This window comes from Macaca nemestrina, chromosome 19, assembly GCF_043159975.1.
Source record: "Macaca nemestrina isolate mMacNem1 chromosome 19, mMacNem.hap1, whole genome shotgun sequence".
Lineage (NCBI taxonomy): Eukaryota > Metazoa > Chordata > Mammalia > Primates > Cercopithecidae > Macaca > Macaca nemestrina.
Window position 1 is genome coordinate 60,491,015 of NC_092143.1, and position 18,616 is coordinate 60,509,630.

General features: G+C 38.0%; 1 protein-coding gene across 1 annotated transcript in view; it reads right to left on the reverse strand.

Annotated features, from left to right (window-relative positions):
* LOC105468065 (desmoglein 2) overlaps window positions 1–18,616 on the reverse strand; it is a 52,828-nt gene that overhangs the window by 10,379 nt on the left and 23,833 nt on the right. Inside the window, exons 3-11 of the mRNA XM_011718027.2 lie at window positions 18,463–18,597; window positions 17,435–17,596; window positions 17,146–17,290; window positions 16,139–16,305; window positions 14,129–14,266; window positions 13,834–14,019; window positions 7,132–7,397; window positions 3,018–3,160; window positions 1,984–2,211 (exon numbers count right to left, since the gene is read on the reverse strand). Coding sequence (XP_011716329.2) covers window positions 1,984–2,211; window positions 3,018–3,160; window positions 7,132–7,397; window positions 13,834–14,019; window positions 14,129–14,266; window positions 16,139–16,305; window positions 17,146–17,290; window positions 17,435–17,596; window positions 18,463–18,597 — 1,570 coding nt within the window. The remainder of the gene's footprint in view (window positions 1–1,983; window positions 2,212–3,017; window positions 3,161–7,131; window positions 7,398–13,833; window positions 14,020–14,128; window positions 14,267–16,138; window positions 16,306–17,145; window positions 17,291–17,434; window positions 17,597–18,462; window positions 18,598–18,616) is intronic.

Below are 18,616 nucleotides of genomic sequence, written 5' to 3' on the forward strand. Positions count from 1 at the left end.
GTTCCATATACTGGGAATACAGTGACAAACAAGTGGTGAGTTAATATTTCTACTGAATGACCTTTATTTTACCATTTCTTTAAAAAAAAACTTTATTAAGGCGATTTTTCAAACATAGTAACAGAGAGAAGAGCATAACCACCATGGTACCTATCCTCAGCTGTAATCGCTTCCAACAATGGGCCGATCTTGTTTTCTCTAGTCCCATCTTTTTTTTTGTTCTCAACACTATATATTTTCAAAATTGAAAAAAAATTCAAACCTACAGAAAAGTTGAAAGAATATTTTAGTGAATATTAACAAACTCTTCACTAACTGTTTATATTTTGCAACAGTGCTTTTTTGCCCTCTATATATCCACTTTTTCTTTAAGCTTCTGAACTGTTTCAAGGTAAGTTACAGATAGCATGACATTCTTCAGCATGCACCTTCTAAGATCAAGGAACATTAGCACTCTTAAACTTACTTTTTGAAATGGAGTCTCGTTCTGTTGCCCAGGCTGGAGTGCTGTGCTGCCATCTTGGCTCACTGCAACCTCCGCCTCCCAGGTTCAAGCGACTCACCTGCCTCAGCCTTCTGAGTAGCTGGGATTATAGGCGCCCACCACCATGCCCACCTAATTTTTGTATTTATAGTAGAGATGGGGTTTCACCATGTTGGCCAGGCTGGTCTCAAACTCCTGACCACCGCGCCTGGCTTCAACTTATTATTGATAATATTCTTTAATATACAACTCAATGTATTTGAAAGTTAAATTTACTAGAATGTTAGAGTATAAGCATCAAAGGGAGGGTTTTTTTTTTTTTTATTTCTCCAGATGGAGTCTCGCTCTGTCACCCAGGCTGAAGTGCAGTGGCAAGATCTCGGCTCACTGCAAGCTCTGCCTCCTGGGTTCACGCCATTCTCCTGCCTCAGCCTCCTGAGTAGCTGGGACTGTAGGCACCCACCACCACGCCTGGCTAATTTCTTGTATTTTTAGTAAAGACGGGGTTTCACTGTGTTAGCCAGGATGGTCTTAATCTCCTGACTTTGTGATCTGCCCACCTCGGCCTCCCAAAGTGCTGGGATTACAGGCGTGAGCCACTGCGCCTGGCTGGGAGGTTTTGTTAATTCAGATCACTGAAATATATAAGAAAGGAAACTAAATATATTAAATCTGTAAATACAGTTTGAAATATTGATGGTTTAATTTGTTAATTGCACTAAACATTATTCAAACCCTCTTAAAATGATTTCAAACATTTGCTAGACTTAACACAATAAAGCTGTAAATTAAAAACAAACAAACAAAAACCTGACCATTATCTATGAAATTTTTCTGAAATGAACCCTAATTGTTTAAAACACAATAGTTTTCTGGATAGACTTTTCTGCATTCAAAACCACCCTGAAGGACATCTGAAAACTCACATCAACACATCATATGTTCCATGTGTCTAGATGTCCCGGATATGGACGTATGGACATGTCCACTGACATGGGAAAGGGGAGTCAGACAACCCACTGTCACGTTGTTTCTATCATGTTCTAGCTTTGAGCTTTCCTTACTTAAACCAAGGTATCCTCAGCTTTAATCAGGGAATAATGCTAGAAGTAAGGATTAAATATGGTAATATGTAGGATTGGCTAGCAGAGTGCCTGGCACACAGCAAGTGCCCAGTAAATGTTGTTTTGAATGGAATTGTTGTAACTACACTTCAAGATTTTTAGAAGGCACCTACTACAATTGTGGTGCTGAGAAAGCCTTGGTACTCCTCATCTTACCAGACAAAACTACTTCAAGAGCTATTAGATTATTTTTCTTCTCTCCATAAGCATATAAAAGATACTACATGCCAGTAGGTTCAGGGCCTCGTTTCATAAACTCCTTTAAAAAACTATATTGGAAATATAATTTATGAGAAGAAATAGAACTTACAAATATTTTAGATATCTATCATGCTTAATATTTAGATTTCAATGTAGTTCAGTGATTTTGCTTACTTTCTTGGTGTACTATTTTCCATTTTTCTGCCATGCCAGGTGGTTTGTCAATGACAGAGAAACTGAAAGGGCCACTGTTTGGGTGTCCATCCAGGTCCTCTGCAGTAACATTCACATACTGGGCATCATTACAGATTGTCTGCACAGGCTCTATCAGTGTGGGACAGTTGTCGTTGATGTCTTCAACGTAGATAAGGACGGTGCCAGTGATGGTTTTTCTGGGATAGTCTTAAAAATAAGAGAGAAAAATTATGTACATTCTGTTCTTATTGCTGACAACAGACATAGTTTGAATTCCCTTGCCAATTTGGAGTGGAAAAGGTAGTAACCACTTAGGACATTTTCTATCCTAGATATGTTTCAAATTTGGACCAAATAGTATCTTCTAATCCACTTACCAAGTAGAAATGTGAGGTTTATCTACTGGAGAAATTACGTGCTTATTTCATCTTATTAAAAAAATCTTTTAAACATCTGTTTTTAAATTTTATCCACCCTTCCTTTTTTTTTTTTTTTTTTTTTGAAGATGGCGTCTTGCTTTGTTGCCCAGGCTGGTCTCAAACTCCTGGGCTCAAGTGTTCCTACCATCTCAGTTGCTTGAGTAGCTGGGATTACAGACACAAGCAACTGTGCTGGGCTGAGATTAGGTTTTTTATTTTTGAGTTGGAGTCTCGCTTTGTCACCAGGCTGGAGTGCAGTGGCGTGATCTCTGCTCACTGCAACCTCCACCTCCCGGGTTCAAGTGATTCCCCTGCCTCAGCCTCCCTAGTAGCTGGGACTATAGGTGCACACCACCATACCCGGCTTTTGTATTTTCAGTAGAGATGGGGTTTCACCATGTTGGCCAGAATGGTCTTGATCTCTCGACCTTGTGATCCACCTGCCTCAGGCTCAAAGTGTTGGGGTTACAGGCGTGAGCCACTGCTTCCGGCTGAGATTAGGTTTTTATACACAATCAAAACAAAGGTTTCTGATGTTGGAAAATAAAAATCTAAATACATACAACCAAGAAAAGGATCTATTTAATAACTCACCTTCTGATATGGCCACAATCTTTACAGTATATGTGCCATTTTGAACATATCTAGATTCAAAATCAGGAAGTTTTGCAAGTTTAATTTCAGATGTGACAGAATCCAGAGAGATCCAATTATCTCTATCTTCTAATTTTACATATCTGTCATAAAACAAACATAAAATTAATTTTGAATTCTGCATGAACTGGAAATCTCTAACATCTACAGCTCTTTCAAGCTTCCTTTTCTTCTCATTAAATATGTTCTTATTACAGGCATTTGTTTGAATGTTGTTAATTTCGTAAAACCATCCTAAAAGCCCCTCTCGTTACCGCACGTCACACGTAAATTGGACCTTCCTTATTCCTGTAACATATCCAAGACATAAAATTAAGGGTGATTCTCTTCTGTCCACTAACCACTAACCCAAGTTTTTAAGTTGCTCTGCAGTCTGTCCTATGGCATTTGATTTAGTGTCCCTTAAATTTGGGTTAAACTTTTGGGGAATAACTTAGTCATACAATAAGGACTGGTGGAGAAGAGCAGTCTTATGTCCTGTTGTTTATTGGGGGTGTTAGCAACATTTACAAACATCAACTTTAAAAACCAGCGATCCCAGGGGTTGGGCGCAGTGGCTCATGCCTATAATCCCAGCACATTGGGAGGCTGAGGCGGGTGGATCACTTGAGGTCAGGAGTTTGAGACCAGCCTGGTCAACACGGTGAAACCCCATCTCTACTAAAAACACAAAAAATGCTGGGCATGGTGGCGTGTGCCTGTAATCCCAGCTCCTCAGGAGGCTGTGGCAGGAGAATTGCTTGAACCCAGGAGGTGGAGGTTGCAGTGAGCCGAGATCATGCCACTGCACTCTAGCCTGGGTGATAGAGCAAAACTCTGTCTGAAAAAAAAAACCAAAAACAAAAACGGAAGCATCCAAAAATTTTCAGACACTGTTGACTATTGGGGTAATAATTTTCTTTCAGGTAGAACTGGTTAAAAGTGGAAACAATGCCGATAAAATAATGTATGGGTTTCTTTCCTCAAAGCAAGAAGAATTAGTGTGGAAGGAGCCAATGCTGGGAGAGCAAGGCAAATGTCCATAATATGTTTTCAGAAATGTATGTAATTGGCCGAGTGTGGTGGCTCACGCCTATAATCCCAGCACTTTGGGAGGCCGAGGCGGGTGGATCACCTGAGGTCAGGAGTTCAAGACCAGCCTGACCAAGAGGGTAAAACTCCATCTCCACTAAAAATACAAAAATTATCTGGGCGTGGTGGTGGGTGCCTGTAATTCCAGCTATTTGGGAGGCTTTAGCAGAACTGCTTGAACCTGGGAAGCAGAGCTTGCAGTGAGCCGAGATCGTGCCACTGCACTCCAGCCTGGGCGACAGAGCGAGACTCAGTCTCAAAGAAAAAAAAAAAAAGTATGTAATTAGTTCATTAATACCAATGAGTTTAACATACAAATACCAGTACCAACCAAACATATGAGTATGTTGCTTTGCTCAATCAAATTGTTAATTTATTTTCTGTTAAGTGGCTTCGAGGCACACAGGAATGAGTGGCTAATTTACAGCAATATTTATTTATAGTGCTATTTCCAATTATACACTTGAACTAAGTTTTTCTGCCTCTTAATATTGCTACCAGTAAATAATAATACATTTTGATTTTCACAATTAGTTTTGAATTTCATGTCTGAAATTTTAAAGCTTGGACATGAGTCGCTGTCTATGGTTTACCAACATTCATACTGATAATAAAGGCAGAGTCTTAGGAATAGGGATTAACATTTCACAATGTGATGCTCTGTTTAATGTAAGAAATTTTCTGTTCTCTGTTGTAAAAGCTAGACATCATTCAAGTAGCATAGCTGCTTGTGTGTTATAGCAAATATCTGTAAACAACTGATACACATGAATAATCAATAAAACAGTAAATTACGACAAAGAGTCTGGAGTGCAGTAGTGTGATGGCAACTCACTGGAACCTTGAACTCCAAGACTTAAGCAATCCCCCTACCTAAGCCTCCCCAGTAGTGGGGACTACAAACATGTGCCACCACGCCTGGCTAATTAAAAAAAATTTTTTTTTTTGGAGAGACAAGGTCTTGCTGTGTTGCCCAGGTTGGTCTTGAACTCCTGGCCTCAAGTGATCCTCCTGCCTCAGATTCTTGAGTGTGAGATGCCAGGCATGAACCCACTGCGCCCAGCTCCTTATCAATGTTTCAAAATAACAACCACTAATTAGTTAGGTGAACATTTGGAAAATAATTTAACTTGGCTGTGCCTCCATTCCTTATCTGTAAAATAATAGGTTTGAGCTGGTCTTTAAGATCTTTTCTTTCTAAAATTCTGTAACTGTGTTCTAAAGAATACAATCAAACACTAAGAAATGAAAGAGGCAGGGTTCATTATTCTTCCAGGCAGAACACACATCTTTTGATGTATTCATGGCCCCTAAAAAAAAAAAAAAAAAAAAAAAAACAGCAGCCAAAAGTAAATAATTTGGTGGGAAACAGAAGCTTCAATAAGTGGCCACATATTATTGGCATATAATTAGTTTGAACATACAAGTTTCTATGTAGACAGCAGTGAGAAATGATCATATAGAAAATTCATCCTCAATTTTGGGAATTCAGTTAGGGTATATTGTCTTGTGAGGTATAGAGCTGAGAATATTAAAACTAGACCAACTAGACCACATAAGAGAAGCAGAGCGGGCCAAAGAATGTCACCAAGGCACTACAGAAAACATGGTGGAAGCTGTTTGTTAACATTATTTTGGAAAAAACGTTATTTAAGGAATTCCATGAAAAGGAGATTCACTAAAAGGAAAAAGGTTGTTAAGGAGCTTCTTCCACATTTTCATTCTTGCTACACTTGGCAAGGCACTTAAATATAATGTTTTATGAAGCACTGGTACACAGGGACTACTATGATTTTAATGTTTGTAACCCTTGGAAATTCTTATGTTGGAGCCTAATACCCAATATGATCATATTAAGAGGTGGGGCTTTTGGTAAGTGATTAAGTCATGAGGGCACCACCGTCAAGAATGGAATTAGTGCTCTTAAAAAAGAGGCTCCAATGAGTTTCCCTGCTCCTTTGGCCACGTGAGGATGCAGCAAGATGGTGCCATCTTGGAAGCACACAGCGATACTCACCAGATACCAAATCTGTTGGCTGGTGCCTTGATGGACTTCCTAGCCTTCAGAACTGTGAGTAACGAATCTGTTGTTTATAAATTACTCGGTCTAATGTATTTTTGTTACAGCAGCTCAAACGGAGTAAGACAGGGACACAGGTGCATAAGGACACTCAAGCAACCAGGCAGCTCGGGCACTGAGCAGGAAGTCACTAACGTGTCTGGGACAGCAGGTGGGGATTCTTTAAATTCAACTGCAATAACAGTAACTAGAGCTCCATAAATAACAGCTCTGTAGAGAATGGTCTTTCCGTGGCATGGCACTGAGATCTAAGATGTACATTTACTTTGAAAATTTGAAAGCGTCACACAATAAGGTGCCACTACAGAGTGGACACAAGCCAGTCTCTTCTAACACAGTGAGCGTCTTGTAGGTTCTCAATAAATGTACTCTGAGTAAAGGTCACCATGATCAAGACAAACATAAACAGTGCAGAAGGCTCATTCATCTCTGAAACAAATAGGTTTAAACGAAGATTCATTCCCAAGATTTATGGGTTAAGTAAAGCTGGTTTCCCCATATTAAAATACATTACGTAACTTGTGTAAAGTAAATCTTGTGGATGCTATCTGGTATGTTCTTACCCTCCAATAATAATCTTTTAGGAAATAAGACAGGTTTTAAAAAGTTTTCTCCTGAACTTTTCCTTTGTTGCTTTTTAGCCGTCTCTAGCCAGAACTGTTTCAGAGGTGAGTAAACCAGCTTCCTCCTCACACACAGGTGGTTGAGGAAGGTGGATTCTGGTGAAAATTCCCCCTCATCTCTCAGTTATAGACACATCTTTGGAAAATTTAACTTGTAGACCTTTGGGGAACTATAATGCTGGATTTGAAGGAATGAAGTGTTCAGATTTCATTATGATTTTTGAAAATAGGCACTGAAAATAATTTAAAATAAAGAAATACACGTGTCACTCTCTCTTACCTTGCACGGGCTAGTAGTCCAGTGTCCTCATCAAAAGCTTGAAATTTTCCAATTATTTGGCCTTTGCTTGATTTGTCCATGCTCTCGCTAACGTAAGTTGAGATGACACTGCTTTTAAAATGAATGCCTTCTTTCACATTTTTCACTTTAACCTTGATGGGAATGGGTGTAGGCTTGTATTTACTCCTAATTGACTTGTGAAAAGCTGCTTTATTAGTGACAATAACACTGAAGTCAAGATTCTTCATTTCTTCATAATCTACTTCCTAAAAGGGAAAACCAAAGGGAATTCTTTTCAAAGAGAAAACAGAAGTCACACACACATACACATATACACATGTGGTTTTAATGTTAGATATAATAATTTAACGCACAGGAAATATAGCAGCACTGAATATTCCAACTCTGACACTGACACCAAGCAAATAAAAATTCTCTGTCAATCTGGATAGTCATAAATGTTAAGGATGTTTAGGAAGCATTACCAATTTATTTTTCTAAATGTTGAAATCATTGTAAATATATATATATTTTGTTCAGGCATGGTGGCTCCTGCCTGTAATCCCAGCACTTTGGGAAGCCAAGGCAGGTAGATCACTTGAGCCCAGAAATTTGAGACCAGCCTGGGCAACATAGGGAGTTCCCATCTGTACAAAAAATACAAAAATTAGCTGGGCATGATAGCTCGTGCCTGTAGTCCTAGCTACTCAGGAGGCTGAGGTGGAAGGATTGCTTGAGCCCAGGGGGTTGAGGCTGCAGTGAGCCATGATCATGCCACTGCACTTCTGCCTGGGCAATACAGCGAGACCCTGTCTCAAAACATACACACACATTCATCTGTATATATGTGTGTGTGCATATATATTTATCTTTAACAATTTTTTTTTTTTTTTTTTTTTTGAGACGGAGTCTCGCTCTGTCGCCCAGGCTGGAGTGCAGTGGCCCGATCTCAGCTCACTGCAAGCTCCGCCTCCTGGGTTCACGCCATTCTCCCGCCTCAGCCTCCCGAGTAGCTGGGACCACAGGCGCCCGCCACCTCGCCCAGCTAATTTTTTGTATTTTTTAGTAGAGACGGGGTTTCACCGTGTTAGCCAGCATGGTCTCGATCTCCTGACCTCGTGATCCGCCCATCTCGGCCTCCCAAAGTGCTGGGATTACAGGCTTGAGCCACCGCGCCCGGCCACAATCTGATTTTTTTTCTAATGTAAAAAAATAGTGGGCATTCAGTATAAATCAATATTCCTTAAAATGTGTTCCATGGGTTTATTTCAGTGAAAATAAGTAGTGATAGCTCTGTGAGTTCTGTCCCTCTAATATAGCTATGTATTGCACATTAGCATATTAAAATACTTGAACTCCTGGAGTAAAGAAGAAACCTAGAGTTTTCAAATTTGTTTAAACAGAGAACCCCACTCTCCTCTTTTTTTAGCATAATATATATTAATATCTGGTTTGCTGTTAATTCCATAAAAGATTAACCTTTCTTCAAATAGTTCTTTGTAATAGCACAATTTCCATTTGAAATAATCAGTTCATTACTGTATACATATTTTATGGTCCAACTTTTCAATGTTTCTTTTTATAAACATTTCCATAGTATTCTACTACTTAGATATAGACAGTCATTCTATAATTAGGCATTTGGGCTATCACAATTTCTAAATATAATTAATGCTGCTGTCAACATTTTTTTACACATTATTTTTCCTCTGTTGACCTATATCCTATTACTAAAAGAATTACCTAGTTAAAGTTTACTTAGGTCCTGTTGCTTTTTATTTCTAGTGTCTCTGACCGTTTAGATGCACTGAACATTTTTGCTTGTTTCTTTGGTATAAAATTAAATATATTAGGCATGTTTACATGAATTACAGCAAAGCAAAGCTTTTCACTTGTTTTTTGGAGGATTCATTGTGAATTTCCTTCCTTTGGAGCTACCACTACTTATTTTCACCAAAATCAGTCAGTTTTCCTCTCTACTGGGCTCTGGATGGATCACAACTTCTGTCCCCTTTGAAAATATGGATCACTGTGATTTTGAGACAAGGACACAGGAGACAAAGACTAGAGAAAATACATCCTTTGTGATTGTCATATCTTTGTGAAAGCTTGTTATTTAAGTCACTCTTGCACTTGACATGCTTGTTTCATGGCATGATCTATGCCGGATGAGAAACAAAATCTTCCACCCAGATGTCATTAGTATCCAAAGGCCAAGACAATGAAAAAAAAAAAAAAAAAAAAAAAAAGCTAGGTACTGGGGCGATGTGTTTCATAATGTTTTCCATAAACAGCCATAATGCGCCAAAGCAAATGGAAAATTTTCAGTATCTAGAGTCCTGTGTGAAGGAAGAGACCTCTATTTTTTATAATTCTGTAAACTTATCATTTCCATTTTTGCTATTTTTTAATAACATTAAAGATTATAAGTTTGTTAATTTGTTAACAAAGCTGTGAATTTTTCTCATGTGACTATTTACTATCTCTATTTCCATATTGAAAAATATCTGCTCATCTCCTTTATCCTTTTTGGACAGCTTCATTCAGGTATAACTTATATCCAGTAAAATTCACCCGCTTTAAGTGTACAGCATGATGAGGTCTGGATTTGCAGTCATCACTATGGTCCAGTTTTAGAACACCCCATTACCCCCAAAAGTTCCTTTATGTGTGTTTGTAGTCAGTCCCCACTCACGCTCCCCACTCTAAGCAATCCCAATCTGCTTTCTATCCCCGTTGTTTCGCCTTTTCTAGAAATGTCAAGTAAATGGAATCATATAATATGTAGTATTTTGTGTCTGGCTCCTTACACACAGCATAATCAGCATTTTTTTTTTTTTTTTTTGAGATGGAGTCTCACTCTGTCTTTTAGACTGGGATGCTGTGAAGTGATACTGGCTCACAGCAATCTCTGCCTCCCGGGTTCAAGTGATTCTCCTGCTTCAACCTCCCAAGCATCTGGAATTACAGGCCTGCACTACCACATCTGGCTAATTTTTTGTGTTTTTAGTAGAGACAGGTTTTCACTGTGTTGCCCAGGCTGGTCTCAAACTCCTGAGCTCAGGTGATTCCCCAACCTTGGCCTCCCAAAGTGCTGGGATTACAGGCGGGAGCCACCATGCCTGGTCCATAGCATAATGTTTTTGAGGTTCATCTGTGTTGTAGCTTGTATGAGTACTTCATTCCTTTTTATTGCTCATGAGTATTCCATTATATGAATACACCACATTCTGTTTATCTACTCACCAGCTGATGGACATTTGGACCTGCTATTAGTTTTTTTATTATTATGACTAATGCTGCCATGAACATTTGCATACATGTCTTTGTATAGACATGTTTTTATTTTTCTTGGGTGGAAACCTAAGAATCAAATCACTGGGTCATATAACTACTCTTGTGTAACTTTTAAAAGAAACTGTCAAACCGCCTGTATCATTTTACATTTCCACCAGCAATCCAGTTTCTCTATATATTTGCCAATAATTGGTGTTGTCAATCTTGTTGACTGTTATTGTCTGAATGTTTGTGTCCCCTTAAAACTCATGTGCTGAAATCCTGACTCTCAAAGTGATGATATTAAGAGTGGGGCTTTTCGGAGACCCTGGGATCAATGTTCTTTTAAAAGATGCCCAGTGGAGCTTGTTGGATGTTCCGCTATGTGACCATACAAGAAGAAGGCACTGTGTATAAGCCAGAAAGCAGGACCTGCCCAGACACTGCATCTGCTTTGATCTTGGGCTTTCCAGCCTCCAGAACTGTGAGAAATAAATTTGTTGTTAATAAGCTACCCAGATAATGGCATTTTGTTGTAGTAGCCCAAACGGACTAAGACATTCATTTCTGCCATTCTAGAAGGTAAAGTGATATCTCTTATAGTTTTAATTTGATTTTCCCTAATGACTAATGGTGTTGGCACCTTTTCATGTGGGTATTTGCTACTTGCGTATCTTTTCTGTCTAAATTCCTTTCAATGGAATCTGATTGCTGCCCGTATAATTTGGAAGCAATTCATTATATAATTGAGACAGTGACTTTGTAATTATCTCACTCGGTTGCTTTCATTTTAATACTCATTTTATTATTATTTTTTATCTACATCCTTCTTGATAGAAACAACTATATCCCTTTTTTGTGCTATCATAGTACACTAAAAACACAGTCATGCATTGCTTAATGATTTGAGAAATGCATTGTCTAGCAATTTTGTTTAGGTGCAAACATCACAGAGTGAACTCACACATAGCTAGATGGTAAAGCCTACTATACACCTACACTATATGGTATAGTCTATTGCTCCTATGCTACAAACCTGTATAGCATGTTACTGTACTGAATATTGCAGGCAATTATAATACAATAGTAAGTATTTGTGTACTTAAACATGCTTAAATATAGAAAAGGTATAGTAAAAATATGATAGTAAAGATTTGAAAAACGGTACAGCTGTATAGAACACTCACCGTAAGTGGTGCTTGCAAGACTGGAAGTTACTGTGAGTGAGCGAGTGGATGGATATGAAGGCCTAAGACATTACCATACGCTACTGTAGACTGTAAGTACTGTACCTAGGCTACACTAAATTAAAAAAATACTTTCTTTCTCCAATAATAAATTAGCCTTAGCTTACCATAACTCTATAAACCTTTTAATATTTTCTTAACTTTTTGACTCTTTTGTAATGAGCCTTAGCTTAAGACACAAACACACTGTGCATCTATACAAAATGATTTTCTTCCTTTACATCCTTCCTCCGTATTTTTCAGCTCCATTATAATTTTACGGGGCCATCGTCATATATGTAATCTGTCACTGACTGAAACGTTCATATGTGGCACATGACAATTCTATGCTAGCACCTCTGTCATTCATCAATATCTGTTTCTCCTTGTGTGTGCAACTGGCTTTTCTATCTCAGGTATCTGGCATGGTCATACCTATAATTGACGGCTAAAATTATATTTATACACAAGCAGATAAACTGATTTTGTCTCGAATGACATGATCCATTTCTTCAATAATCATGAGTTCTTCCCTTTAAACATGATGTTATTCAATTTTCCTCTGCTTTTAAAAAGGTAGCTTAAACACATATAGTAGCTGTCAATAAGTAGTGCTCAATTATCATGAAACCTCAAATTAATGCTTCTCTATTCTGTTATACATTTAGATCACCATTATTCCTCTTTCCACTGTCAGAGTTTTACCCAGTCTGTTATATATTAAGTTTTCGTAAGAATTTAGAAACTTCTGGAATCAATTTTTGCCTATGTGTAACTTAATGAAATAGTATTTTGGAACTGTAGCTTTGCATTTTATTTTAAAATCTGGTAAGGCAATTCTAATATAAGCTACTTAAAATACACTGATATTATTCCTTACCTATTTTGTGACATACAAATCCATCCTGTTTTTTATATATATATATATATATTTCTTGAGACGGAGTCTCACTCTATTGCCCAGGCTTGAGGGCAATGGCACAACCTCGGCTCACTGCAACCTCTGCTTCCGAGATTCAAGTGATTCTCCTGCCTCAGCCTCCTGAGAAGCTGTGATTACAGGCACGCATTACCATGCTTGGCTAATTTTTGTATTTCTGGTACTAGAGATGGGGTTTCACCATGTTGGCCAGGCTGGTCTCGAACTCCTGACCTCGTGATCCGCCATCCTCAGCCTCCCAAAGTGCTGGGATGGGATTACAGGCGTAAGCCACCGCGCCCAGCCCATCCTGTAATTTGACATAAATGCTTAATATCCCTATTTAGTTCAATTTTCCCTTCATTGACTCAATTAAGCACAAGAACTTAGTATACTATATTTCCAAATGTGAGCCTCATACTAATATTAGAATCACAAGTGGATTTTTAAATCCACTTGGATTTAAAAAGACAAGTTCCTGAAACCTGCCCAATGAAACTTTTTGTTGATGAGACCAGGAACCTGCATTTTTGGCATGCAGTTTTATGAGGTGATTCTTAGGCACACTTAACTATCAAGTTATCACAGCTTTTATTTTTAGATGTTATTAGTGAGGTCTGGGTTTACTGGTTTTGTTTCAGGTTTTTTATTTTTTTGAGACAGGGTCTCTGTTGCCCAGGCTGGAGTGCAGCGGTGTGAGCACGGCTCACTGCAGCCTCCACTTCCTGGGTTCAAGCTATTCTCCCACGTAAGCCTCCTTAGTAGCTGGGACTACAGGCATGTGCCGCTTTGCCCAGCTAATTTTTGTATTTTTTTTGGTAGAAGCGGGGATTTGCCATGTTGTCCAGGCTGGTCTCGAACTCCTGGGTTCAAGCGATCTGCCTGCCTTGGATTCTCAAAGTGTGGGGCCTGGCTTTACTCTTAAGTAAATAAAATTAGAGGTAGTAATCGAGGGGATACTCATAGAGGCAAGAGGTTGTGATGTGAGAATGTGATCGCCAGGTATGAGCTGCAGGAAAGCCTGGAAATGAGCTAAGCAGTAATGATGCCGGTTCCATGCTGTCTGGCTAGGATTAGAGTCCCCTGATATGAATTTGAACCATAATGTGACCACTTCCTAACCATAGAACTTGGGTAAATAGGGATGGCTCCTTTCTCAAACAACTGTAGTGCTAGTTAGTTGAGTATGGAAAGCACTTCTAAGTGTTCAGGGCTTAGATACATTAGATTCCTTTCCAGCACCAACTTGGCCCATGCTAGTTTTGAATACTTAGTACTTACCTTAATAAGGGTCACAATTCCTTCATTAGTTTGAGCATCTGTTTCTATGTGGAAATAACCCCCTTCATTTCCTGATGCAAATGTAAAATTTGCTAGCCAATTATCAGAACCTATTTCGTCTGCATCGAATACTTTTATGCGTGTAACTTCCACATTGACTTGATTTTCTTCAACCATCCCTTCAAGCTGCAAAACATGAACACATGATTTTTCAATGAAATACAAATATAAGTGATATATTTTTAGTTAGGACTAAAATATAAATAGGTACAGTTATTATAAGAATAATAGTTACCACTTTATTTTCTACTACAGGTATATTGTCATTGACATCCAAAATACGAATCTGAACTTGAGCTTGTTTTACAGGCTTGTCAGTAACTTCTCCATTGCCATCTCTTGCTTCTACCGTCAAAGTGTAGCTGCTGTGTTCCTGCAGAGCAATGAAAAATGTCCAGCTGGGTGAAAAGAGTCACTCTTAAATCTGGCTTTCTGGTTTTAGTCCAGTTTATCATGTACCACAGTATATTTTATTTACAAATCAGTTTTATGATCTGCTATTATTTGTGTGAAGATACTATTTACTTGCAGTCAGAGCTTTTGCAGAAGAACAGAAAAGCCTCAGGAGTTGCAGACAGTCAAATTCTTCAATATGTCATTGGTGATATTATCAGGAGAAGTCTGCACAAAGGAGCCACGGTTGAAAATGTAGCTTATTCTCTGCTGAAAGTGAGGTGGAACTGTAGGAATTGGTTCTTTCTGTCCCGCACTTCATTCTCAGTGAGGAAAACCTGGTCCTAAATAAACTTGGCTAGTGAAGGCAAAACTGGGTGAACTTTGTCCAGAATTCCCCAGAGATTTGATTCTTATAGTACGTGTCCTAGAGAACGGCTTCTCAGATGTCACTTCTTTTCTTCCATGAGGTCTCCTTACTATGGTTCTGTTCAGTGTGGCTGGAATTTAGGATGGCAGGTAGTGCCAGGGCTTGGGGTCCTGCATAGGGCAGAAGCACTCATTGCACAGCAGGACACCAGGACCCTGGAGCCAGCTGCCTGGGTTCCAATTCTGGCATTGTCACTTACTGACTGTGTTGGACACGCACTTAATCCCTTTGACCTTTGGGTTCTTTATGTATAAGATGAGGATAATAAGTGAATCTGCCTCACAGGGTTTCTATGTGGATTAAATGGGTTAATCCATAAAAAGGCTTAGAACAGTACCTGGCAGAAGGTAAATGCCCAGTAAGTTAACAGCCATTATTATTGGTTAAACTTTCTGTCCTTTAGAAACAGCAGCTTGTTAAAAATCACACTACCAATGCAAAGTAACACGTTTCCATTCTAATTTTATGTGAAAAGGTATAGAGTAGAATTTTAGATGAATCATATTCTTTAATTTTACAAACATCCCCTTAAGCCTATTGGGCGCAATCCTTCCAATTTGGGCAGAATTAAATCATTTTTCTAAGAAATACTGAACGTAATGCATTTGGATGATGATTTATATCTGATGACAAAGAGTGTATCTTTAGGATCAATGACACTTTACTCTTGTACCCTGTTAAAACCTTTATGTATACATCATTTAAAAAATCTTCGATCTCCCCTTTTTATTTAAAAATTTCCCTTTGAGTTAAACAAAGTGAAATCTTTGAGAGAAACGCCTTCCTAGTAAACCTACTCAAATTTTCCTTCAATTTGGGATTTAGAGTAATTCTCTCCTTTATAGATACTTTATCCTCTAACTAGGATTCCTGTTTTCATCCCTTTCCTCACCGTCTCCTATGTACTAGCAGTGTAGGAGCCTCCTAATGTTTCGTTAGAGAACTGCAAACTGAGAAATGTTTTAGGAATCTCTAGTAAACAAAACCCTGATAGGAGAGGCCCTAGAAGGGTGCTGTCTTTATGTAATTTTAAATCTTCTAGTAGTCACATTTTAAAAAGAAACATGTGATAACAATTTTAAACAAGTATATTTTATGTAATCCATGATATCTAAAATATTATTTTAACATGCAATGATCACGAAAAACATTAACGTCATATTCTGCATTTTTCATATTAAGTTTTTCAAATCTGGTGCCTATATTACACATTCAACACGCATACAGCACATTACAATTTGGGTCAGTCACATTTTAAGTGCTCAATTGTCACATGGCCCATATTGAACAGCCCATCCCTAAAAGAGAGTAATTCCAAGAGTTATCCTATGGATAAGGAATACAGAACAAAATAAGAAAAAGAGAGGAGAAACTGGAAAGGATACAGAGTTTAAAGATGGGCAACATAACATATTAATTTACCTCTCTGTCCAAGGTAACACTGGTTGTATAAATCTCTCCTGTATCTTTATTTAGGTAGAACACTGGAGGATAAGCAGGCTCCAGAGATACGATCCTATAGGAAATTTTAGAATTCAGGGTATTGGGCTCATCTGCATCTGTTGCATTGATTTTCATCACAAGTGTATCTGGCATTAGAAATAAAGATGTCTAAGATGAAACGCAACTTTAAACACCCTTACCTGTTATTTTATTTATAATTTTAGCTTGTTCCAAAAAAGATTTCAGGTGCTTATCAAAATCACATGCAGTTGACCACAATATAACATTTAACTGGATGAGGATGTAAGCGTGAATGGAATACAACAACAGGAAAAACAAGATGAAGGCAAGGCTGAGGGTGGAGTCCTGAAAAATTGCTATATAAGGTGACAGATTTGTTTATAATAGTATTAGTAGCCAATACAAAGAAAGTAACATGAACAGGTACACAATCCTGATATTTATTAAGATACAAACAAATCAGGAGAAGCGTAACTATTCTTTATATCATGGTCCAAAAGAAATCTCTCATTCGAGTCCTCATGAAGAGCACTGTGTTGAACAATGTTGTGAATAAACCTTACAGCAAAAATAATACAAGTTATAGGTCAGCAAACTATAGCCAAAGCTGTAGGGCCAAAGCTAACCAGCCGCCTGTTTTTGTAAATAAAGTTTTATTGGAACACAGCTAGGCTCATTTGTTTACATATTGTCTATGGTGCTTTCCTGCAGAGAGCAGAGTTGAGTAGTTGCTACAGACACCTTATCTGTCACATTAATCTACCCTATCTGTTCTGAGGGTAAAAGCAATGGCATGTAAAGTCCTTTAAACCTATAAGGAAAGCAATTCTCAACCTAGAGTGAAAGGTTTCTTATTTGTTCTGTAGGTAATACTCAACTTTCACTAAGATATGAAATTTAGTGTTTATTTACAGCAGGGATAAAATAATCTTAGTATTTATTTAAAAAAAAAAAAAGACTCTTACGTGCTGCACTCAACTCTTCAACAGACCCAACAAAGACATCCTGTGTGAACACTGGTTCATTGTCATTGATATCGAGAACCTTAATGCGTAGCTCTAAGGGTTTCTCTACATTGTTTCCTCTTTCATCCAAAGCGTAACCTGTTAGCTGAAATCATGACATAAATAATAAATAAGATTAGATTTAAGCTAAGAAAACTAAATTACCATACTATGAAAAAAAACAAAAACAAATGATACTTATTATGAAAGGAAAACTACAAACTAATAAATGTAAAATTATTCTTCTTACCAGAAAAAATGGTGTTTCTTCTCGATCAAGAATGCTGGTAATATTCAGTTCTCCAGTGTCTTTATTAAAGACAAATATACCAAAAGGTGGCTCTGTAATCCCTTTTCCAGTGTATTTGTAAGTAACTTTGAGTCCTCTTTCTTCTGTAAGATCAGAATGTATCTAACATAAAAATAACAGGAATGTTTCAGGTTGAACTCTCTGTAATTTACTAGATTTGATCTTAGCCAAAAGCCTGAGAAGAGATTCTCTGTAATTTATAGGTATATATTTGTATGGACAATTTCCTTCTGAAGTTCTTTGGTAATACAGGCCAGAGATGACAAGACTTGGACTAGGGGAATGACAGTGGAGTTGAAGAGAAGCAGCAGATTTGGAATATATTTTTGGAATAGAACTGATAGTGTGTGGTACATTTTTGGCTTGAAAAACGGGAGAGAATTATAGCGTCAATTACCAAAATGGGTAGAACTTACGAAGAAAAGCTTTGGGGGGAGAAAAATGAAGGGTTTATGTTTGTGCATGCCAACTTTGAAATACAGAGTAGCAACACTATCACATAATTTATCAAAAAAACTCAACCCCTTGAGAGTGAAAACACAGATATTAATTATTAAGCCAGGACAACAGGCATGAACCATGACTGTCTCAGGCAAATGAAGATGGTCACCTTACCTAGTAATAGACACCAGGTCATCTTGAAAATGACATTTTATGACATCTTCTTTTGAGCACTGAACACTCTGTGTTACCAGTGCCAAATCCCTTTACTCTTAGTTAAATCAAAGCTCAGAGTTATCTATATTTTTGCCAATGATGCTGCATCTTCCGGAATAGGAAAGAGAATCTTAAAAGTTGATACTTTATGCTAAAAAGTAAGCTCTGCTAATTTTCAGATATCTCTTGAATATTTAAAAATTCTGTAAGCACATTCTAAATTTTCCTTAAATCTTAAAGTAGACATAAAAGTCCTCTCATACCACATTTTAGTCATATGCATATATTTCATGTTCCTCTTTAGGAGATACCTTGGCAATTGGATTCTTTTTGGACAGATCCTCTCCCTCCCGAAGAGCCACGGGGGCGGTGATCCAGGCGCGCTTTTGCCGCACTAAATGAGGATGTTTAGGAAGCAGCTTATTTTCATTTCTTGTGCTTGAGATCTACAACAATAGAATATTG